At 28.2% G+C, this 22,594-nt stretch overlaps 5 protein-coding genes across 5 annotated transcripts; 4 read left to right on the top strand and 1 right to left on the bottom strand.

Annotated features, from left to right (window-relative positions):
* Nucleotides 1-260: 260 nt before the first annotated feature.
* Nucleotides 261-3,204, bottom strand: LOC145195279 (deoxyribonuclease-1-like). Its single transcript, XM_090080667.1, has 8 exons — nt 2,996-3,204; nt 2,418-2,526; nt 1,973-2,076; nt 1,787-1,861; nt 1,605-1,705; nt 1,156-1,517; nt 983-1,025; nt 261-789 (listed from the first exon to the last, which is right to left on the bottom strand). The coding sequence occupies exons 1-8, from the start codon at nt 3,046-3,048 to the stop codon at nt 332-334; spliced, it is 1,305 nt and encodes a 434-aa protein (XP_089936793.1). The 5' UTR covers nt 3,049-3,204; the 3' UTR covers nt 261-331.
* Nucleotides 3,205-8,013: 4,809 nt separating this feature from the next.
* LOC149891753 (uncharacterized) lies at nt 8,014-10,345 on the top strand. The gene is made up of 3 exons (XM_090080677.1): nt 8,014-8,145; nt 8,304-8,513; nt 10,202-10,345. The coding sequence occupies exons 1-3, from the start codon at nt 8,055-8,057 to the stop codon at nt 10,237-10,239; spliced, it is 339 nt and encodes a 112-aa protein (XP_089936803.1). The 5' UTR covers nt 8,014-8,054; the 3' UTR covers nt 10,240-10,345.
* Nucleotides 10,346-10,443: 98 nt separating this feature from the next.
* Nucleotides 10,444-12,235, top strand: LOC145187133 (uncharacterized). The gene is made up of 4 exons (XM_090080679.1): nt 10,444-10,716; nt 10,947-11,044; nt 11,610-11,762; nt 11,931-12,235. The coding sequence occupies exons 1-4, from the start codon at nt 10,680-10,682 to the stop codon at nt 12,075-12,077; spliced, it is 435 nt and encodes a 144-aa protein (XP_089936805.1). The 5' UTR covers nt 10,444-10,679; the 3' UTR covers nt 12,078-12,235.
* A 502-nt stretch (nt 12,236-12,737) lies between these two features.
* Nucleotides 12,738-14,638, top strand: LOC145191917 (pyruvate dehydrogenase [acetyl-transferring]-phosphatase 2, mitochondrial-like). Its single transcript, XM_080069054.2, has 2 exons — nt 12,738-13,591; nt 13,838-14,638. The coding sequence occupies exons 1-2, from the start codon at nt 12,805-12,807 to the stop codon at nt 14,458-14,460; spliced, it is 1,410 nt and encodes a 469-aa protein (XP_079925180.2). The 5' UTR covers nt 12,738-12,804; the 3' UTR covers nt 14,461-14,638.
* An 80-nt stretch (nt 14,639-14,718) lies between these two features.
* On the top strand, nt 14,719-20,907 carry LOC145182918 (N(4)-(Beta-N-acetylglucosaminyl)-L-asparaginase-like). The gene is made up of 12 exons (XM_090080670.1): nt 14,719-14,885; nt 14,976-15,081; nt 15,293-15,340; nt 15,604-15,716; nt 15,810-15,870; nt 18,437-18,488; nt 19,582-19,631; nt 19,706-19,761; nt 19,855-19,930; nt 20,048-20,155; nt 20,235-20,368; nt 20,466-20,907. Exons 1-12 carry the CDS (start codon nt 14,783-14,785, stop codon nt 20,555-20,557), a joined length of 999 nt encoding a protein of 332 aa, XP_089936796.1. The 5' UTR covers nt 14,719-14,782; the 3' UTR covers nt 20,558-20,907.
* The last annotated feature ends 1,687 nt before the right edge of the window (nt 20,908-22,594 follow it).

The raw sequence follows: 22,594 nt of genomic DNA, 5'->3' as shown, positions 1-22,594 counted from the left end.
TTTTTTAACCTTGCATATCGTTGTCTTATATATCGTTGGTTTGATTTATAAAAATCTGATGTCTCTAAGTTTTCCGTTTTTACTGAATATTACAGTTTTAGCATCAGTATCTCATTACTTTCTGTGTAGAGACGCTACACATCCTGCTGAACGTCCCGCTAAACATCAGAAAAAAGGGTGAGAAGTCGTTGAAATTAAAAAGAAAAAATTCTTGTTGCCTCAGTTTTGTATATCAAGAATTTCAATTAAAAAGTTAGGACTAAAAGATTTTTGTAATAAATTGAACGCTAAAAGTATACATTAAACATTAAAATCAACAAGTAAAAATAGCTTATTGTATAATGGCTTCTATACGTAAGCAACAGTTCGGCTCTATTTGAACATTTAGATCGCATTGTACGTCAACTGTGTATTTTGTTGATCTTGTTTTATAGTAATCCTTTAACGTACTGTATTTTCCGTAACCGTCAGGTAAAAAAACTCGCTTATTCATTTTGGTAACGAACTCTTCAGCACTAGTAGTTTGTTGAGTCGAGACTAAACTTGGAAAGAGAGTAGGCAGTTCCTTTATGTAAGATATAGTACTATTAAATGCTGAAGACTCTTTTCTCATTATTCTCTCTAAGTAAGAGCCAGAGCGCTGGAACTTGTCAATAACATCATATCTTCGGAAGTTAAAAGGAACTTTGAGAATCTTACTAGTTTTGTTTTTCAAACCGGATTTTATCTCGTCATCACATATGATAAATGATTTACGGAAGCGAATGTTCTTTTGCTCCTGCTCTGATCCTAAATTAAACAAACTATACAAATTTTACATGCTCAGATGTATTGAAAAGTCCGGTTTCTTGTTAAAAGGTGACGTTTTTTCTTCTTTTAATTCATCCTCTATCTCATCCTCTATTAGTTTTTATAGTAAGTTACATCAGGAAAAAAGTTTAAGAGGACGAAGTTGATAAAGTTAAAAAAGTTAGTTTTATACTTAGCTGAAATCCAACAGGATAATGGTCACTAATTGCGAGGGTCTAAATGAAATTTTAATGAAAAGAGTTAAGCACATTGCGTCATTAGATTCTAAATTGAAATGATTCAGGCCATAAAATCAATTCATCGTTAGTTAAACTTATTAAACAAAAAAAAAACAAAAAAAACAACCGTATTTAGTGCCAAGTTGTATTCCTCGTCATATCGAAAAACATGAACATTTTCTGGATTAATCGCCTCCAACATTTGATCTCCGGTCACCACTATTCTGTCATAGGCACATTCTGTCGTATCTGTTGACGTAGTATCTTGGTTGTTAACAATAAGCCAAAAGAAATTTCTTTTTCGTGCTAGCTCCACTTCACTCCATTTACTGACATAAGAACATCCGGCATTGAAGTCGCCCATAATTATAACGTTAGATAAATTCCATCTATTTAAAATATCGTTGTGGACTATTGTTAAATTGCTTATTTCATTCTGTGCATCACGAGGTGAAGTATGAATTCCAGCGATAGCAAACTGGCTCATTGCTAAACAAAAGTAGTGAGTGAAATTTAAAGATGAAATTTAAAGAAATTTCATAATTTTTAGCGATTGAATTTGTTGTGCGATTGTACCTGAACTATTACTTTTAACCCTGATGACAAATGGCTCTCTCTCGAAGACATCATATGGATCTTCGTATGTATAAAAATCTTCTACTGTCACAAGATCACCTCTATAGATAACGCAGGAAAAAATCTTTAACTTTTTATTCTCTAAACGTTGCTTACCATAATTTTCGTTAAAAAAATTCTACCTATAAATGAATGCGTACTGTTCTTTACTATTTGTTCGTCCTAATCTTGGACTCGTTATCACTTTGTATGCCGTGCTAAAAAAGATTTTTATAACCCACGATAATAGTCTGAAATAGTCTGAAATATTTTCAAATTTTTAACATAAATTTCAATAATAAATTTCAACAATAATTTGATAGCCAAACCTCTTGCTCGTTCTGCTGTTAATTTCTGTCATTAAAGTCGACAAGGCGTTGCCACTTTTTTCACGAATTTCTTGAATAAGTATAATGTCATAGCGAAGAATTATCTGCAAGCAACAGAATTTTTACGTAAGATATTAACATAGATTTAAAAAGTCACTCAATGTTTTTTTCTAACGTTTTTTTTTTTTTTTTACATCTCAAACTTAAAAGTTATAAGTATGTAAACTGGTACCATGCAGAATGCCATTACAACAATCTTTACAACTATGTTTCTTTTACTTATAGGGCAGATTTCGTTTTCAAAAGAGCTTTAGGATGAAACTCTCGTTATGTTAAATATGCTTTGTAAGATATTGAATTGCCATTGAAGGGTGGTTAAAAAACCTAACATATAAATCTTCCATCATTTTTAAATAGATTGCTAGAAGTTTATAATAATACTTACTTTAACTAAATATTCTTTAACGAGAAACTCTTCAATTTTTGATGAGCCAAATACTTTAAGGTTAAAAGCTCCAATATATATGCCTCGATTGCATTCTACATTCGACGATCTATAAAAATTTCGGAGACTTCAGTAAGAGCATGCATTACTTAATAATTTAAACAACATATTTTGAAAGCATTAATAAAATAAAAGCTGATTTTAAATATTAGTTTTCCCTTCCAGACATGTGTTACTTTTATGTTTATTTGAATGTAAAATCATATTTATTATTCGGGGCATAAATTTCTGTTTTCATAATGGTAGCAGAAATATTTCTCCGGAGGACTAAAAGAGAAGACGTTAAAAATAACAAGCTCTACTGCTCTACTGCTGCTTAAAAATATGTGTACTGCTTAATTATCAAGTTTGTTATTTTGGTGTTTTTTTTTTGGAAATCAAAGTATTACGACAAAAAAATTCTAAAATAACTTTTTTGCTACGAAATTAATGAAATTTTGTACCCTTTTAATGAAACTTTTAATGGCAAAAAAAATGTAAGAGCAATAAAAAAAACATAAGAAATTAACAAAAAATACTTGAACGCTGATATTATTGATAGTATTGATATAGCAAGAACTGCGAACTTCATTCTTCGTTTACAGAAGCTTGAGATGAAGAAAATTGTGTATAATATACATTATTTCATTACAAGCTGAGCAAATGCTACAGCTAAACAAACTGAGGTATATTTTGGGTTTTCTTTTTTCACTATTACATCAGCTATTGCCCAATGGTATTATGGTTCCTAAAAAATAAGCTCTTTGTTCTTATGTTTGTTGAAATGAAAAAAAAGCAGCTTTAGAATGAAATTAAAAAAAGATTAGAATTGATTTTATCAATAGAAGTATGAAGCGTTGGAATGAATTTGAGTTTTACCTCATGGAAGAGGACGGTGCCATTCAGCGATTTCTAGTTGCTTTAAACATCAATGAAAAATAACAGAACTTAGTTTACAACTGCTGTTGGACTCACTCCGTATTTATTGTTTTGCTAAGCCAGTGTCGATGAAGATGGCCGCCCTGTTTTTTTCTTGTCCTTAATTGGTCGATCAGTTTGCAACTTATTCAAGAACTTATACAAAGTTGAACGTGCATATGCTTCCTTTAAAAAGTGATTGAAGATTTCCGATTTTTTCATTTTTGGATTTTTCACAATGAAATTTTTAACACTCCTGGAAAAGTTTAATCTCATTTTTAAAAAATACTTTTTTAAACGTACCAACGCTCACCCCCTCCCCCCTACACAGAGTAAGGGAGAGGGGTGAGTGTTGGTACGTTTCGACAAGAAATTAAAAAACAAAAAGAATTTCAGAAAAAATAAAATAAGTAAATAATTTTCGCTTTTTTTTAAATGTATTAGCGACATTTTAACATAATTTATATTCAGAAATATTAACGGTTAAGTATAATACTTTCGAATTTTCTAAACATAGTTTTTTGTACCAATGCTCCCTTACATGGGGAGCATTGGTACAAAAACGTATTTACATTATTACAGTAAGAAATTTCATCAAAAAAAAAGTGCAACTTGAATGAAAAGTAAAACAGATTTTAAAACCAACAAAATATTTTATAACATATCAGTAAACATATAGATAATTTATTTAAATAACTAGTATTTAAACAATTATATTTAAATTTCATAGGTGCATAGTGTATGAAAGCATTAGCAAAGCATTAGCAAAGCATAAATTTCCATAAATAGGGCTGTAATATTACTTTACTACCGAATACACTAGAGTATTGTGTAACAATAATTTTGCTATTGTTATTGTTGTTATTTTTGTTATCATTTTTATTTTATATACACACACACACACACACACACACACACACACACACACACACACACACACACACACACACACACACACACACACAAACACAAACACACATAAAATATCCTATTATTTAGGAACATGTTTAAAAAAGGTTCAAAATTTTTCCTTGATTTTTCACGATTTTAAAGAATTTCATTTTTCGCGATCAGAGGCCTGTATTTTGTAACACAGAAAAAGGAATTAACGGACATTTGGCCGTCAGTTAGCTAACCAAATTACGTAACTGACGTTCAATTGTCTGTAATATCCTTTTTCTATGTTATAAAATTCAAAATACATAAAAAATATTGGCCGTTGCTACTTGAAGAGCAATGCGCTCTATGCAGCCATATGCTACTTGGAGCGCAATACTTTGTACGCATGCGCTAAATTTTTTTTTTTTTAATTTTGTTGATGTTAACCCTATCCCTATCCCTATCCCTATCCCTATCCCTATCCCTATCCCTATCCCTATCCCTATCCCTATCCCTATCCCTATCCCTATCCCTATCCCTAACCGCCTATCTAACCAGTTTTATTGTGAAATATAAATCGCACTGTAATAATAAAGTAATTGCGCATGCGTGTACAATATTGCGCTCTGAGCAGCTAATGGCTATGTAGAGCGCATTGCGCTCTACGAAGACACTTCGAAAAATATTTGTAGCACGGACAACTACTCGTGTCACGGACAATAATTCGTACAGTCAATTTTATAAACAAAGAAAGTTTTGTCTGTAATTAGGGATCTTAGGCAATTTTTATAGCCAATGTAAATCTTTTTTATTTAAAATGCATTAGATTCCTTAAAATATTTTATTTTCAAAATGGTTTCAACCACTTCTGCAGCTTATTTAGTTCCAAAGATATTCTTGTTTTAATATTTTTAATTCATACACATTTTATGAAATATTTCCTTAAAGTTTCTCGTTAAACTTTTGGCACCGAAAAAAAAAACTTTATCTTTTTTTTTTCTTGTGTAAAAAGTTGCGTTAACAATAAAATATCTAAAGACGGGGGAAATTTATAAAATTTCCACTTAGAAAATAAAAAACCCACCCTATTAGACTTCCAAAAACAAACAAAAAACTGATTGACATAATAAATAAATAGTTGCAGAATCTATTTTTATGTGGGGACGAAAGAATTAGCTTAATTTACTTGTATATAAACAAAACTGAAACATTTAAAGTTAAATAACTTTATCAATTCTAAAGCAAAACGATGTCCCCAAAAAAAATATTGTAAAGCAACCTTTTCTAAAAAAAATAACATCTGTATATACATATATACTATTTATTTTCATGGGTGGGTTTTCATTCTTCGACACCTACATAAAATCATTTGTTGCGTTTTTTGGACGAAGTTTTTCAAAAACGTTCGATAAATTTTTTTTCGCGATAAAATGTCACGTGACAAAACTCCCTACTGTAATACGAACATTTGTCCGTGCAACAAAAGTTCTGGGTTATAAAACATAGCTAGAACAAACCATCGTAACTAAGGGGATCTTTTGTAAATTACTGTAATATACTTGATAAACCTTATCATTTTTTAACTAAACTAAAGATACTTAGTTTATACTTTGTCACTTTTCAGTCTTACTAAAGAAGCCAAGTTACCTGACAAACCTATTTTTGGTGATAAAAAAAATTGTTTTTTGCGGTATTTTAAAAATGTTTTTTGCGAATTAAATTACTTTTATTGTATTTTAGCTTTTAAGAATGAAAGAAGTTCTAAGTTAGTTTCTCGAAATATTCCAAATTTCACTAAAAACATAAAATACATGTCATTAAATATTAGCTGGTCTTCCACACTTCTTTTTAGCAACAGGTTAAGATGACTTTGATTTTGTTTTCGCTTTTTTTTTTTTATCTTTATCAGTTTAATGAAATTAACACTAGCTTGACTTGGATAAATATCTAAGAATATGAAAACAGGACGTACAACATCTTTCAATTCCTTATCAATTCTCTAAATGTAACCTTTAAAAGAGCTTAGGTTTTGTAATACAAATTCAATTTGAGTGAATAGAAAATCACCACTGACAGTACCAGAAGTATAAGCAAGATCTCATATCCAAATAAACATTTCTTTTAAAATAACCTGGGTGTTTAACATGGAACCATTAGCTCCAAAGCGATAACAGACAGTGATGTTTTGTTGAAGTATTAACTTTGTAAACTTGTTTTCGCAACTTTCCTGGAAAGAAAATTTGTCTCATCAGCATCGTAGAAAACATCTGTACGATCATGGGCATGAAGCAAACCATTCTTTTCTAAAAAGTTACGAAAATATTCCAAAAATTTCTTGATTCTCCTTGCTAACAGATTTTCAGGACCAGTTTTCTTCAGATCTTCTCCATTTTGTTGCTTTTTAAATGCCACCTAATTATTTGTTCTGGTATGGTATACATTTTGGAAGCACCATAAACTGATAAGGTTCCTTCGGAAACTTTTTGCAAGACTGCTTTTAAAGAAACACTTTCGTAATTCTTATTTTTTCCTATCTTTTGGAAATTGTTGGTTTCTCTACTTCAAAAGTGTCACAACTTTCCATGATTACAGTGTAAATCACTTAAATTACTTTAATTAATTAAAAAAGGTCTTCAAAATGTTTTTTATGCAAAATTTAAAGTTTGCCATTAAAATGCCCCAAAAAGCAGATTTTTTTTTCTTTTGCCACAAAAAACAGATTCAGTGTTTACATAACTTTAAAGTCGTTTATTATTGGAATTACCAATATATTCTCATTGAAGAATCAAAAACATAAAAGAAAAGTTTCTCTAATATTAATCATCATCTTACAAGCTAATATCTATAAAGTGTATGAAAAAAATAAGAAGATCTTGAATCATCGCAAATTTCATTTTATCGAAGGAAATTTTCAATATAGTATTTTTCTAAAAAAAAGTGAATACCGCAAAAAACATCTTTTACCCTATTTTGCATACACGAAATCTTTGCCGTTGACGAATTTCGGAAATTCTGGCTAACTTCTCCTCTGTTTGACGGTATTATGAGCAGGCTAACGAGGAAATAAATCTCCAGTAAATGATATCCATGAATTGCTGCACTTTCTTATTTGCATTCTTTTAAAACAGCATGCAATCCTAGAAGTTTTATAAAAATTTTTCTCAAAGATTATAAAGTTTAAAATTTATAAATACTTTTGTGCACAGAACCTGGTACACAAGTAAATGTTCTTGCCAAGCTTCTCAACAGTTTTACTTTTTGCAACTACAACGCTGTGAATTAGTGTTTTGCGTATTAGAGTTCACATCAGTTATCAAAAGATTAATATAAATTTAGTAGCTTTTTAAAAAAAATATATAGAAAGAATAGAACTTATAAAAATATAGAAATTGCCAGGTATTTATACACAAATGCATAACGTGTATGTGTGTGTATATATATATACACATACATACATGTGTGTGTGTGTGTGTGTGTGTGTGTGTGTGTGTGTGTGTGTGTGTGTGTGTGTGTGTGTGTGTGTGTGTGTGTGTTAACATACATACATACATACATACATACATACATACATACATACATACATACATACATACATACATACATACATACATACATACATACATACATGCATACATACATTTGCATACATATAACTGACAAATTTTGTATGTATATATTTTTTACATGTATACATTTTTGTACATATACCTAACAATTTCTATATGTATGTATGTGTGCACACACATAATATTGAATATCATTACATATTTTATCCTATGTTTCAGTAATAAGAAAACTAAAATGACCATTAAAACAATTATCATGTTTTCTCTTTCGGGACCTTTTGCTGTTGCTGTTGCTAATAAAGTTAAAGGATGGCATGTATTAAGAAGTAAGAATAGTTTTCTTGTACCTATTGTTGTTAAATTGAGAGAATGTATTAATTGGAGAGAAAGTGCTGTGAAAAAGCCTATAACAAAGATTCCATTTAATAGCTAATATAAACTAAAGTTTAATATTATGGTAAAATAAATTGTTTCTCTATTGTAGATCCTCAGGTACATTTTTTATACTCAGTAATTGGTGTAAGTTTGGGTTTGTTGTGCAGTGACTTTGAAGATTCATTTAATAGTCGCATGGAAGAAAGTCATGAGCATTATCCGGTTGATGGGAATAGGTCTAATAGGACCCTTTTAGCTTTTAAAGACATAATGAAACGGAGAGAAGAAAATGAGATCTTATTCAATGCAGATAAAAAGAGTAAGTTTAAATGAAGTTTTTGTAGTTTTTTTAGATTGTTATCTGTGATCGACACACACACACACACACACACACACACACACACACACACACACACACACACACACACACATATATATTTTACGTTGATATATATTTTATGTCAATATATATATATATATATATATATATATATATATATATATATATACATATATATATATATATATATATATATATATATATATATATATATATATATATATATATATATATACATACATATATATGTGTGTGTGTGTGTGCGTGTGTGTGTGTGTGTGTGTGTGTGTGTGTGTGTGTGTGTGTGTGTGTGTGTGTGTGTGTGTGTGTGTGTGTGTGTGTGTGTGTGTGTGTGTGTGTGTGTGTGTGTGATATAAAAGGTACAACTTGTCTGACTTAATTACCATAACACAATATTTAGCCACAAATATACAATATAGAACATTAATAAACACAATCCAAAGATCAATTTAGTGATACACAAGTCCTTCCACTAGCTTAGGAGACCATATGTAACTTTAATATTATATCAAAATGATTTGCAATCCCTATAGAAAAATTTTTTAGTTACCTGGAATGTAGTTGCCAATTAGCTACTGTAATTTCAGAGATAGTCATAACTTCTCTATATTGCCAGTTGTGTAAATATTTTTGTGCAAAAACATTTAGTTAAATATTAAGCAGCGCAATATGGAAGTAATTTAATTTTTTTAAAAACTTAAAAATTTTTAAGTTTTATTCTTTTTTTTGTTTTTCTTTTTAATAACTTTTTCTTTCAAAAAATTTTAAAGTGTGAAAATTTCACGAATAATATTTTCATCTGCGGTATGCGTTTTGAATATCAAACACTATTTATATAGACTATAAAAGTTACAATATTCCACCAAAATACTGACTACACAAACTTATTACAGGAATATTTTTATTGTCAATGATCATGCTGAAAAATCAGATGATAATGGCAGTTGAAAAATTGTGATGCACACTGAGTTACACTAGTAAAAAAAGAGCCTTAAATAATTTTTTTTTAAAATTTTAAATTATCTTGAAGTGATAAGAATTGTAAAAACTTACTTTAAGTTATTTGTTGAAAGTATGAAAATAAGTAAAAACAGTTCATATTTTAAAGTGTAGGTTAATTCCTAATGCAAAAAAGTTCTGATTTTTTTCTTTGTTTGCTGGACCCTTAATAACTATATGCCAAAAAAAAATTAAAAAGTTAACTTTGTATGTATGTGAGTTACTTTTGTACATAAAAAGTTACATTTGTATGTAAAAGTTACCTTTGTACGTAAAAAGTTACATTTGTACGTAAAAAGTTACATTTGTATGTAAAAGTTACCTTTGTACGTAAAAAGTTACATTTGTACGTAAAAAGTTACATTTGTATGTAAAAGTTACCTTTGTACGTAAAAAGTTACATTTGTATGTAAAAGTTACCTTTGTACGTAAAAAGTTACATTTGTATGTAAAAGTTACCTTTGTACGTAAAAAGTTACATTTGTATGTAAAAGTTACATTTGTATCTTAAAAAGAAAAAAAGACTTTTGACCTCAGAGCTCTTTTTAGATAACTCTCAACTTAACTTAAGTAATTTTTACTTTTGTTTGAATATTTCTAACTTTAGTCTTCATGTTGAACTGTCAGTGCTTTTTGTTTTGTTTTAGATTTTGACATTTCTGAAGCAGAAGAAGATTCTGAGTGAAAAAAATATTTTTATGGGCATTTTTAAATAAGTAATAGAGCTTAAAAGAAATATTTTGTAGCAATTTCTTTTTTAGAAGAAATCAAGGTTCACTGAATGTCATTAACTATATTTACTCATTTATTATAATTTATTATACTAACTATCTTACTAAAGTAATGTATTCTAGATATACTATACCAAACATTATTGTGAAAGGGTGTTAAAATTACTAAGTTTAAAAAACCCTTTTGATATATTTCAAGAGTTTATGAATACTTTGGCAATCCCCTAAGGAATGATTATTGTAAAAAAATGGTACAATTTCACTAAATCTTATAAAAGAACAAATGAATTTAAAGAGACAGCATGAATGTATTATTTTTAAAATGAAATCTCTTTTTAAAAAGTAATTTATACAAGAACCATCTCCAAGAAATTGACAACCCTGTAACACATGGATGATGGATGATGAAAATTCCTTGTTGGCTAATATTGGTAAAAAGTTACATTTAAATATTTTTTCATACTGCTTTTTTTTTTTCTTTTTTTTTTAAAATAAAATGTATACCATTTTTATAATATAAATATTCTATAGCATAATTAATTTACTTATAAGTTTTTGTATGAAAATTGCAACAAAAAATGATTTTTTGTTGATCCGTATTTCCCTATTTTGTATTTCTATTTTCTTTATTTTGAAGTGTTTTTTTCTTTCTTATTTATAGAACTTCCACCAGATCCAGCAATAAATATAAAATTATTTCCTAAACGTGAAAAACATGAAGAGGAACAGACAGCTATACAATTTTTAACTAAAGATGATGTAAGTAAGATTGCTGTTTTTTATCAAAAGCGTAAGATAAGTGCAACATCAATTGTAGTTCACTTAGGGTATAGCTAAGTAGATAGCTTGCTTAAAAACTCAACACCAAATGACTGAGTCCATTGAACTATAGCCCCTCATATTTGTTCAAAACGTATTAACTTTCTATTATAAGGAAAACTAAAAATATTAAATGATTATTGAAATATCTAGAGGGAGAGGGGGAGGGGGTAATTTTGATCTAGTTTCTCAAAAAGCTCTGGTTTTTAAATTAGTCAAGAAAGCATTCTGGTTTTTATACTAGTTGAGAATACACAAAATTATGAAGCTGCATTTAGAAACTCTATTGATTTAGATATTCTTACTTTGTAATAAGAGTGAAAAATGTTTTCCCTTCTCAATTATTTTTTAACTTCAAGATATTACATCTAATTAAATTAATTCTAAAGGAATATTTTGTTAATAATTCATTGGATTATTATATTGTCAAAAAATATTAAACCAGTTTATGATAAATATAAGAGAAATAAATCAATGTAATGAAATATGTATTGTTTAATTTTAGGAGGTTTTTGTAAATACTCCTCCACCTCAAATGAATTATTTAACTAGAGAAATAACAGAGAAAATTCCTTCTTCTTACAATGTCATTGCTTGGCTATCATGTTTGTTTTGCTGTGTCCCACTTGCAGCAGCAGCTGTTTGGAAATCAAAAAAGGTAAAAAAAAATTTTAATAATTTTTCTCTTTCTTTTATTCTTTGCATACTATGTATGTATGAACATCCATGTATGGACCTGAGTGAAATAAAAAATCATTTGCATGTAAAGCTGAAATTCATTTATTTAGCTGAAGATCTTTATTTTGGTTCAAATTTGTTGTTTTAGGTCATTACACTTATTCAGAAAGGAGACTTGCGGCATGCTAGGGTTCAATCAAAAATAACAAAGAAGCTGGCAACACTGGCCATCATATTTGGAATCATATTAATTGCACTTTGCATTGTCATTTACTTGCTTAGAAATCTTAAATGATGTTCATGTTGGCGAAGTTTGAGGAACACAAAGAGTTTTTTTGAAATATTGTGATACAGAGATTTTATTGTAAATAGATAAAGTATAAAAAGAAATAACTTGAAACAATAAAATGTATAGCACTAAGGCTAATCAATCTTTTTTTATGTAAATAGTCTATTTTTTTAACTCCTTATTTTATATTGACAGTTTGATAAAATTTAGTTTAACAATTTTGGTAAAATTTAAATTTTTTTCTTTTGTTTCTTCTTGATACTTTTAATATTTTTAAATGAATGTATTTGCTTATTTTTTATACTTGATGCATTTCAAAAAATATAACCATTTTTTTACTCCTGAGTTGTATTTTATTCATATTCAATTTTATTAAAACGTGTTTGGTAATTTGACAGAATAAATATTTTAGATAATATTATACAATTTAAGCATTTATTTTAAAAATTTTACTTTGAAAATTAACATTTAAAAAAATTAAAACATGTTGCATTATGGGTAACTATTTCATATTTGTTGTTGCATTAATAATAAAGTAAAGTTTAATTTTTATTGTGTACAAATAAAGGAACAATATTTTAGAAATATATAATGATCTTGAGATATAATAATTGTGAAAAAGAAGTTGCTTTTAAAGTACACATGATATCTATAAATTGCTTGTTGTATAAATTAAGGTAATTGTGTATGATGTAATATTTACTTTAGGATACTTTCTTTACAACTTAAACTTATGGGGGTTTTGAGTAAAGCAAGTCAAATGTTTGCTCGATATTCTTTAAAAAAACATACAATGTTAGCCACAACAGCAGTTGCTAGTACTTTGTTATTTTCAAATGAGGAATTTAGAAGATATTTCTCAATCAATTCTGTTTATGCTCAAGCTATGCAAAAAAGTAAATTTAAAAAAGAGAAAACAAACCAAAGTGTTTCAAAAATATTGCAATCTCAACAGTTCAGTAGAAAAATTGGTGGAAATTTTTCTAATCCTGTATCTTGGTTTGAGACAAATCATTATGCTGCTAATTGTCCCATAGAAGATCGGCACTGTGAATGCTCACTGCTAAAGAATGAAGCTTATTTTTTTGGAATTTTTGATGGCCACAGTGGCTGGCACTGTTCAGAAACGTTGAGGTTAAATCTTCCACTGTATATTTCATTAGCTCTTTTAAATGAAAATCTTCTTAAAGAGTTCAGCTCAAAAAAGTTGTTTCATAGTGACTTAATAGAATACTTAGGAAATCCAGATGATGATTGTCAAACTTTTCTTAACCCAGATGGGTATAAAAAAAAACAAAACAACTTAAAGACTGGGCCTTATAACTTTGTACAATTTTTGAACACAGCAAAATATAACACTAGTGAAATTTTAAAATACGCTTTTCTGTTTATGGATCGAGATATAACGTTGGAGGCTATTCCTGATGGTGAATGTAATGAACCAATATGGGCAGGTTTATCAGGATCTGTTGCTATAGGAGCTTATATTAAAGGAAATGATTTATTTGTAGCCAGTACAGGTAAAATATTATCAGTTGATATATTTATTTTTATATTTAATTTTCTGTAAAATTATCCCAAGTTTGAACAATTGAAGATTAAAATCTGAAGTAAGTATATTGAGTGTTGCAAAAAATGTATTTAATTTGCCACATAGCATACTTTGCCACATAACTTTGTTTAAGGATCAGGAAAAGTAAGAGTTTTTTTTCAAGTCCAATACTATTTGTAGTTTTGTGTCATGTTGAGGTCCATTTCATTTTCAGGTGATTGTAGAGGTGTTCTTGGAGTTCACTCAAGTGAAGATTCATGGTGTTCTGTCCCTTTAAGTGATGATCATACAGCAGAAAATGTAAATGAAGTTTTTCGGATTAAAAAAGAACATCCAGGTGAAGAGCATAGTGTTATCTTACAATCACGTTTGCTTGGGCAACTTCAACCTTTACGCTCATTTGGAGATGTTATATACAAATGGTCTAAAGAGTTACATAGAGAAGTCTTAGATGTTTTATATGGACATGCTGTTGTTCCTGTATCAATTTATAAAAGCCCCCCTTATTTAACAGCACAACCTGATGTGGAACATAAATTACTTAATAAAAATGATCGATTTATTATTTTAGCATCTGATGGTTTGTGGGATGCTGTTTCAAATGATCAAGCAGTACAAATAATTGGAAAATACCTTGTTGATTTACAGAATGGCATTAAAGATGAAGAAAATGGTGCGACAAAGTTGATACGGCATGCTTTGAGTCAAGGAAATAATGAGAGATTATTAAGCATGTTAGAATTGCCTCAAAGAGTTAAGCGTAACTATCATGATGATATTTCTGTGACAGTTATATACTTTGACTCTGAAGCACTCCAATGTAATTCTAAGTTATAATAATATTGATAAATGTATTAGCACTTTTTTATCAATTTTTAATGACCATTTTTAATAGTGGATTTTATTATCTATATAAGTTTTTTAAAAATAAAATTTTCAGTTTTTGAACTTAACATTTTTATAGTTATTTATAGCGTTTATATTTCATTTTTTAACCATTGACATTACTAAATTACTAATGTTTTTTTGTTTTAATATTTATATTTTTATCAATTATTCAAAAAACAATTACTCTTTTTAATGAAAAACTATTAAATTTTTTTCTTTTATTCTTTTCAGTTTTTTGTTCCAAGTTATATGAAAGATTTTTTTTAAAAAAATGCAACCAATATTATTAGTGTGTTATTTTTCTATGGTTAGCATGGCAAGTTGCAATTCCATTATTATTAACACTTGGCCATGGAAAAATCCTACACTTGGTGGTAATAAGATTTTTTTTCTAATTAGTTCAAAAAATTTTTCTTGCTTTTATCTTTTTTGAGTACTAAATGCAAGATGGGTACTTTTTTTAGCTTGGGAAGTGTTAAAAAACAATGGTTCATTGTTAGATGCAGTAGTTAAAGGGTGTTCTGTTGCTGAGGAAGATAGAAGTATAACATCAGTAGGGTGGGGTGGCAGGTTAGCTATGTTTTAAATTATTGTGGCTTTTGGATTAAAAATTATATCTCCTTTGTAACCATCTTAAAGATTATTTGCCTTCTTTAACATTTTTAAAAATTACTTCTTACCTTCAATCAACCATTGAAGATTAAAAGTAACTTTAATGTTTTATTTTCAATTTTTTAATGCATCACTGCCTTATGGTACACTCTAGTTTAAATGTTTATAGCCCTTCAGAGAATGGTGAAACAGCTCTGGATGCAATGTTAATTGATGGGTAATTAAGAAAACTCAGTTAATACTATCATTATTTGTTTGATGATTTAGATTTTTTCATTTTACTTGTTTTGATTTAAACAGATTAAAATTTAAAGATTTTTTTAAAAATAAATTTAGATTTAAATTTATTTTTAAAAAACTTTACATAATGAATAAAAGTTCTCAGCTTTGCAAGGATTATTGTTTTTAAATCTTTTGACTAAATGTGTTTTCTGAAAGTTATGATTTTTTACATAAGTTAATTTTTTTTTTCTTTAAAAGTCCAACTCACAATGTTGGTGCTGTTGGGAGTCTAAAACGAGTGAAAAATGCTATTGCAGTTGCACGCCATGTTTTAGAAAATACGCAACATACTTTCCTAGTTGGCGAAGATGGTGAGCAAAAAACAACTTGAAAAAAGCTGTTAATAATTTTAACAGGTAGTTCATATGTTTTTAAAATGCATATGGTCTGATCATCTCATTTAGCTACAAAGTTTGCAGTTGAGATGGGATTTAAAGAAGAAGATCTGAGATCAAAAGAGTCCATGTATTATTCCTCTTAAATTTTTAAAATTTCTTTTTTTTTAATGTTTTAAACTCTGGCTTTTTAAATTTGAAATCAGTTTGGATAGAATAATAGGATGATCCTTAAAAAATGATTTCTGACCTACATAATTTGTTCCAATATATTTTTTTTCAGGCCTAATATTAGCACAAACTCAATAAAATATAAAGGTGACTCAATAATAGGGTGTTATACTAAATGATTTTTTTAAAAAGTTATTTAAAAAAACCTGGCATATGTAAAACATACATTTTCCAACTTATAAGTGAAATAAAAAAACAAAAAACGTTTATGGAAGTGTGTTTAAATATTGCATACTTATGGTTAATGTTTCTTAATTAGCTTCAACCACTTTTACTGTGTTGCATACATGCATTTTTGTAAATGCATACTTTTATTTATACTCACTCACTTGGAATTTTGTTTACACATTTTTTTTTTTTTATTGCATACTTTTATTTACACTCACTCACATGGAATTTTAGAAATTTGAATTTGAAAAAAGTCAAGTGAGTAATTGTCACATCTATAGTGAAAAAATGTTTCTTCAATAAAACAACATTTACACTAAAGCGAAAAGTCCATCAAAGCTTTCTAAATATATAGGTCCCTGAAAAGATCTTCTGTCAGAGTTACCTGTGCTAAGAGATATGCTCTGTTTTTACAAGAAACAAACACCAAAAAGAAAAGAAACTATCCCATAAAATACTTAACAAACAAGGTGTACTGAAAGTTGATTGATCAGTGGGGTCATGCCTATGTTTTATCTGTGTATCCTGTAACATATATAGAACATTATATTACTGCGGCATTGGTGGACAAAAGGAGTGTAGCTACTTTGGTTATTAGGGGGAAAGCAAGCTTAAAGGATAAAGACAGATTTGTAGCTAAATAAATCATTTGTATTTTTTGCTCTAGTATTAAGACAATAGCTTTTTTGAGAACTTACTATTTAGCAGAATTTGGTGGGTCTTAGTAAGTTAAGTAATTTAAAGAAAAATACAAAGTCTAACTTATGAAAGTATGTAAAGTGTAACTTATGAAAGCATACAAAGTGTAACTTATGAAAATATGCAAAGTGTAAATTATGAAAGTATGCAAAAGTTATATAGTTTATAGTATTAGATTTTAAATACTGTATGTAATTTTTTTGACAACCTTTACGAATTTGAGAAATATATAGTTAAATTTTTGATACACTGAACAATAAAAAGGTTACATATTAAAATTACTTTTTTTAATGGTGGTACAAACAAGTTTCTGTTTGCACAATCTTCTTACCACTTTTGCCAAAATATTTATTTCCAAAAACTTAAATTTAATTTGTTTTTACTTCTATTCTCACAGTACTCCTGTTCATGCATCTTTGAAAATAATGATGACTTCAATAGATTAATAAGTCTCTGTCATTAGACATAAGAGTATGGAATACATCTGGCCTCAAAGCTCAAGTTAAAATCAAAATAGTGTAAAGCATAATTAAAAATTAACTGATGTTGCAGAGATTTTTAAGGAAGGGCTCTAAAATAGTTAAAAATATTTATTCTGACTATTTTTATTCAGCTCTGTAAAATAATCGTATTAAAATCTCCAAACTTTGTCAATATCAAATAAATTACAAATAGCTACAATAGTTTTTATTAACATTTACTATCTTCAATAAAATTTAAAAAAACCATTATTTACAGCTCTCAAATGCATAAAAATGGTTTAACTGTCAATGAAAACTATAAACCCCAATAATAATGATTACTAATATTTAATTACTTTTGCTAAATGACACTTAGCATATCCCAAATGACAACAATTCTAAACAAAAGTATTGTAATTTTGCTTAAGGTTTAATGTTTTCAAATATTTTAACATGCCATTGCATGGAAAAATACTTGATAACTTAAAACAAAAAGCAAAACCTCTATATTTTATTAGATATTGATTGGGCTTGTTGCTTTTTATTTTCAAGTTTTTTTCTACGAAACAAAATTTCATGAAGAAATGCATAAAATGTAAATAAAATTTTTGTAGGGAATAGGAACGAATGCTAAATTCCCTTTTTTAGTGAAATTATGTATTAATTATGTATATTTGCATGTTTTTAAAAAGACAGGGTTTTAACTCGAAAAAAAAAAATGACACCCTACTCCATAAACAACACAAATTTTCAACACAAATAGAAGGGAAGACAATCCATAATTACCATTGAGAAGACTTCAAAGTTCTGGCTAAAAAACCAATTAGGCCAGTACATGTAGATATCATCAAATTTGTTGTGAAATTCTAACCTGGATCAAACTAAGCATACCAGATTGTAGTTTTCATGTTAAATTATGTAGTTTTCAGTTAAATTATTTTTTAGTATAGTTAAACCTTAAATACTTTTATTTTTATAATGATTTAAGATGTGTTTTTTGTTCATAAAAAACTAAAAATGTTATAAAAAGTATACAGAATTTTTGCTGAAAAGTAATGGTTTTTTGATTTTTACAGAATTTTATCAAAATCTCATTGAAAGACAAATTTTGTAAATCATACAATATGTTTATTGCAGTTTGCAATGGAACACATGGAAGAGCAATAAATGTCAACCAAACTTTTGGAAGGTATCGTTCTTAATATTATTTTGAAGAGTTTTTCATAAGTAAGGTAAGTAATACTTCGTGTGTAAAAATTTTAAAGTCCTACTTTTCTACAATGTAAATAAAAAGTAGCAAAATAAAGTAAAAAATTAACAAAAAAAAATTTTTTAAATATTTTTTTAAAGTTTCATTAAGATTATCAGTCTGTAAGGGACTTATTCAGCTCAAAAATCCAGCTTTTTGAAATCAATCTTATAAGACGGACATGGACACTGGAATATGATAACCTTTACCAACTTATTTAGCATGAGAAATTAATATGTGAAGTAAAAGTAAAGATTCTATACAATTTTGTGTCTTTCGTCAATTTTATGACTTTTCAGTAATCACGAATTAAATTTTTTATTTATGATTTTGTTTTTTAAATTTTTTATTATGATTTATGATTAGCGTCATCAAATGGTGGAATAAAGAACTGATTTTTATAAACTTGTTAATTTTTCAGTAGCATTTTTGTGACAACTGTCGTTACTGGCGCCATGGTTTAAACTGTAAAATAAAAACCTATAACAGTTTCTAAAACAGAGCATGGTTGTATTTTTCCTCGACGCCGCTGCTAGTATTTTTCGTCTTAAAATTATTGCAAAAAAATTAAGTATAATTTTTATAAGACCTCGGTGTGGACACAGCATATTATAAGCAGTAGCAGATAACCAAAATAATTTTAGGTACAACAGAGGTCTGATATTTCTTATTAATAACATCAGTGTGGAAAAACCTTATGAATATTAAAATAAATTACATCTGTGATGAAAATTAGTTAATGAGTGATTTTTATCAGTTATTAAATTAATTGTTTGATATGTTAAGAATATTATTAACATGATTCGGCAATCACTGATAATGATTAGACTTATAATTTTTTGGAAACGCCCTCCAGATTTCTTAAAATATTTAACAATTTTAGTGCAACTGGAAAAGTTTGTGTATTACACTCGTTGTCGTCATCGTTGTCCTGTGTGTTATTATAATCATTTTGTTTAAAATGAAAAATAATAATCTTCAAAATATTATTAGTTCTAAAATGTTTTTTTCAAGTTTTTTCACTTTTATCCAGAATGTTTCGCCTAACTCAACTGCATCGTGCGGTCCTTATAGACCTTTAAAGTAAGTTTTTTTTTTCATTCATTTTAACTGAATTGTTAGAATGCTTCTTTATCTTCAGAGTTCTTGTTTACTAGCATTGATGAAACAAAAGAAAACGTTAAACTCGACACAAATAACCACGATACGATCGGTAATATCTCATTATTTAAACGTTCCCAAATGCTTATAGTACTAAACTTCACCTACAGATAAAGACATTCTGTAAGAGATTTCATTTAACTAGGTATGATTGCCATAAACAATGATGGGGATATTGTGGCAGGTACGTCAACTAATGGTGCTACTTTCAAAATTACTGGGTAAACATTATTTACATGCAAACTTTGTAAAGGCTCACATTACAAAAAAATTTATAGTTTTATAAAGGCTAACTGAACAAAACTATTGTATAATTTCGGATTATTACTTTTATATAGTAGGGTGGGCGATTCTCCGATAGCAGGATCTGGTGCTTACGTAGATAATGATATTGGTGCGGCAGTTGCTACAGGGGATGGTGACATCATGATGAGGTTTTTACCTAGGCAAGATTATATTTTTTGTTGTAAAAATTTTTTGTGTTTGTCGTAATTTTGAATGCTTAGAACGCCCTTTAAACTTTAGTTATCAAGCAGTAGAGAACATGAGACACGGGATGACACCAACAGAAGCCGCTGAAGATGCGCTTAGAAGAATAATAAAGCGTTACAAAAAGTTTCAAGGGGCTTTAGTTGTTGCAAACAAACAAGGAGAATACGGTATGTTGCGCGTCGATTACAAGATTATTATTTTTCAATAGTCAAAGAATGAATAAGTTTCGCATTTTTCTTTTTATATTGATGATATTTTTTTAAGGTGCTGCATGTTATGGGTGGAGTTTTCAATACTCAGTCGTCAACGAAAAGCTTGTGGTTCCGACTGTCATCGATGTATCTCCTATAGAATGAACGAATATGACATTTTAATTCAATAGTTTTCGAATTTTAAAAGGTTTTGATAAATGCAAATTTTACAAATTCTGTAATTTTATAAAATAAGTTTTTTAAAGTATTACATAATTCGCGCAAAATTACATAATATATATATATAATTCACGAAAAGTTACATAAATTCATATGATAGTTGTAATCGAGGTTTTATCGACACTGGATTTAATTTATTTTCTACATAAAATTCTTGCAATATTAAAGGTTTTCTTAAAAAATCAAAGTATACCTAATATTTTAAGAAACTAAATTAGAATTTTTTGTAATCTATTTCGTCCATCATCATAATAAAACATCCATTATAATAAAAACGTGCATTGTTATTTTTAGGAAGAATTAGAAAAATGTGTAAAATCAATGAAACCTGTAGTTATTGTGACTTACCCCAAGAAATTTGTTGCAACTTACTCCGTGGGCATTATGATCACTCTAATCGATGTATATAACTATTTGCCTTGAATGAATCTTTTTTTTATGTTTAATAAACATTTTTTTAATTCCCATAATTTTAGCTTGTTCATTTACTTCTTAGTTTAAGAAAAAAATTTTTGAAAAGCAAGTTCGAATTTTACATCGAAAAAAAATTTTTTAACAACTTTTGCAATTTTTGTTTTACAATAACAATAGTTTCTCAATGATAATATTGTTGGACATGAGCCCTAGATTTTGGGCATAGGAAATCTAAGGTATCGCACAGAAAGGTCGATTTTGAGAGAAGGGACACAAAAATATATTTACAGTTATTTATATTGTAAGGGTGATACTTATGTTTGTCTTGCACTTACTGTTGGTCTTTCTCTTCTCTTATCATACTCAATTAGTAATAAATCAATTGTAATATTCTAAATCTTTAACTCGAATATACTTTTTAATACTTTACAAATAATAGATATACACCAAACTCTCTAATTCAATAAAATTCTGTTCAAAAATTTCTATATTTGGAAAAATGTTTACATTTTTCGGAGCTGTTCCCAACAAAATCTCTCAACAGTTTTTTTACTAAAACTATCCGTAAGTCAGTTGCTGTTCTATGGTTTATATATCTTTGTTTTCTGTTTTTGACTTCGACATCTGACTCTTGGTTCTCTAAATTGTTTTTCCCAGTTATCGATTTATTTAAACGTTTGTCTCTCTTCTCGACTATTGTCATTTTATTGATGTAAACAAATTTATTTCTAGTTGTTATTTCGAAACCATATCCAAACTTTTAAAGCTTTACTCATTTTTTATGCAGTTGTATAGTTGGGTCCGTCTTGTATTTCTGCTGTTTTGCACTTTTCATGGTTCGAAGAGTAATACGTTTGAATCAAGTGAAAGTTATAAGCTTTTTGATAACTTTCGTTTCCCTTCTTCACATTATGGATAGATAATGTTTGTACCATATTATGCAGGATCTGGTGAAAAAAGAAAAAAGTCTTTAGTAATAGCGCGAGTTAGATATCTAGTTAACATATATCATTGATCCCTTCATCATTCGTTATCTCAAAATTGATTATCTTAGAATATGATATATGAATAAACCAAGACTTATCAATACGAAACCTAATTTAATAAACTTTTTTGATTGCCTACTTTTTGACATTCATCTTTTCTTTTAAACTGTAAAATTTGGATTACTTTGTATTGGTGTAGATGGTGCTTTCCTTTCTGCTCTGGTTGACATCCGTTTGCAGATCTGTTTTGATAATAGATTTCTGCTCTGGTTGACATCCGTTTGTAGATCTATTTTTTACAACTTCTTTCATTTTTAACTCGACGAAAAAATTTAAAGTTTTTTTTAGTTTTAAATCATGCACTCATAAGGCTGATTTTATGTTATGACTTTAAATATTAGAAAAGCTATGAACATATTTCAATGAAGGTTGACGTTAAAAAATAGGCTAAAAAATTTCACCTAAATAAACCCTCAAAAACATTTTTTTTTTAAATTTTTTTGTTTTTTGAATTGACGCCTTTTCACTCGTCAACTTTTAGCGATAATCTAAAATTGTAACA

This window comes from Hydra viridissima, unplaced genomic scaffold, assembly GCF_058129835.1.
Source record: "Hydra viridissima isolate aposymbiotic clone 2 unplaced genomic scaffold, HvirCarnegie_v1 scaffold_2, whole genome shotgun sequence".
Taxonomy (NCBI): Eukaryota; Metazoa; Cnidaria; class Hydrozoa; order Anthoathecata; family Hydridae; genus Hydra; species Hydra viridissima.
This window is presented reverse-complemented; position numbering and strand designations above follow the sequence as displayed.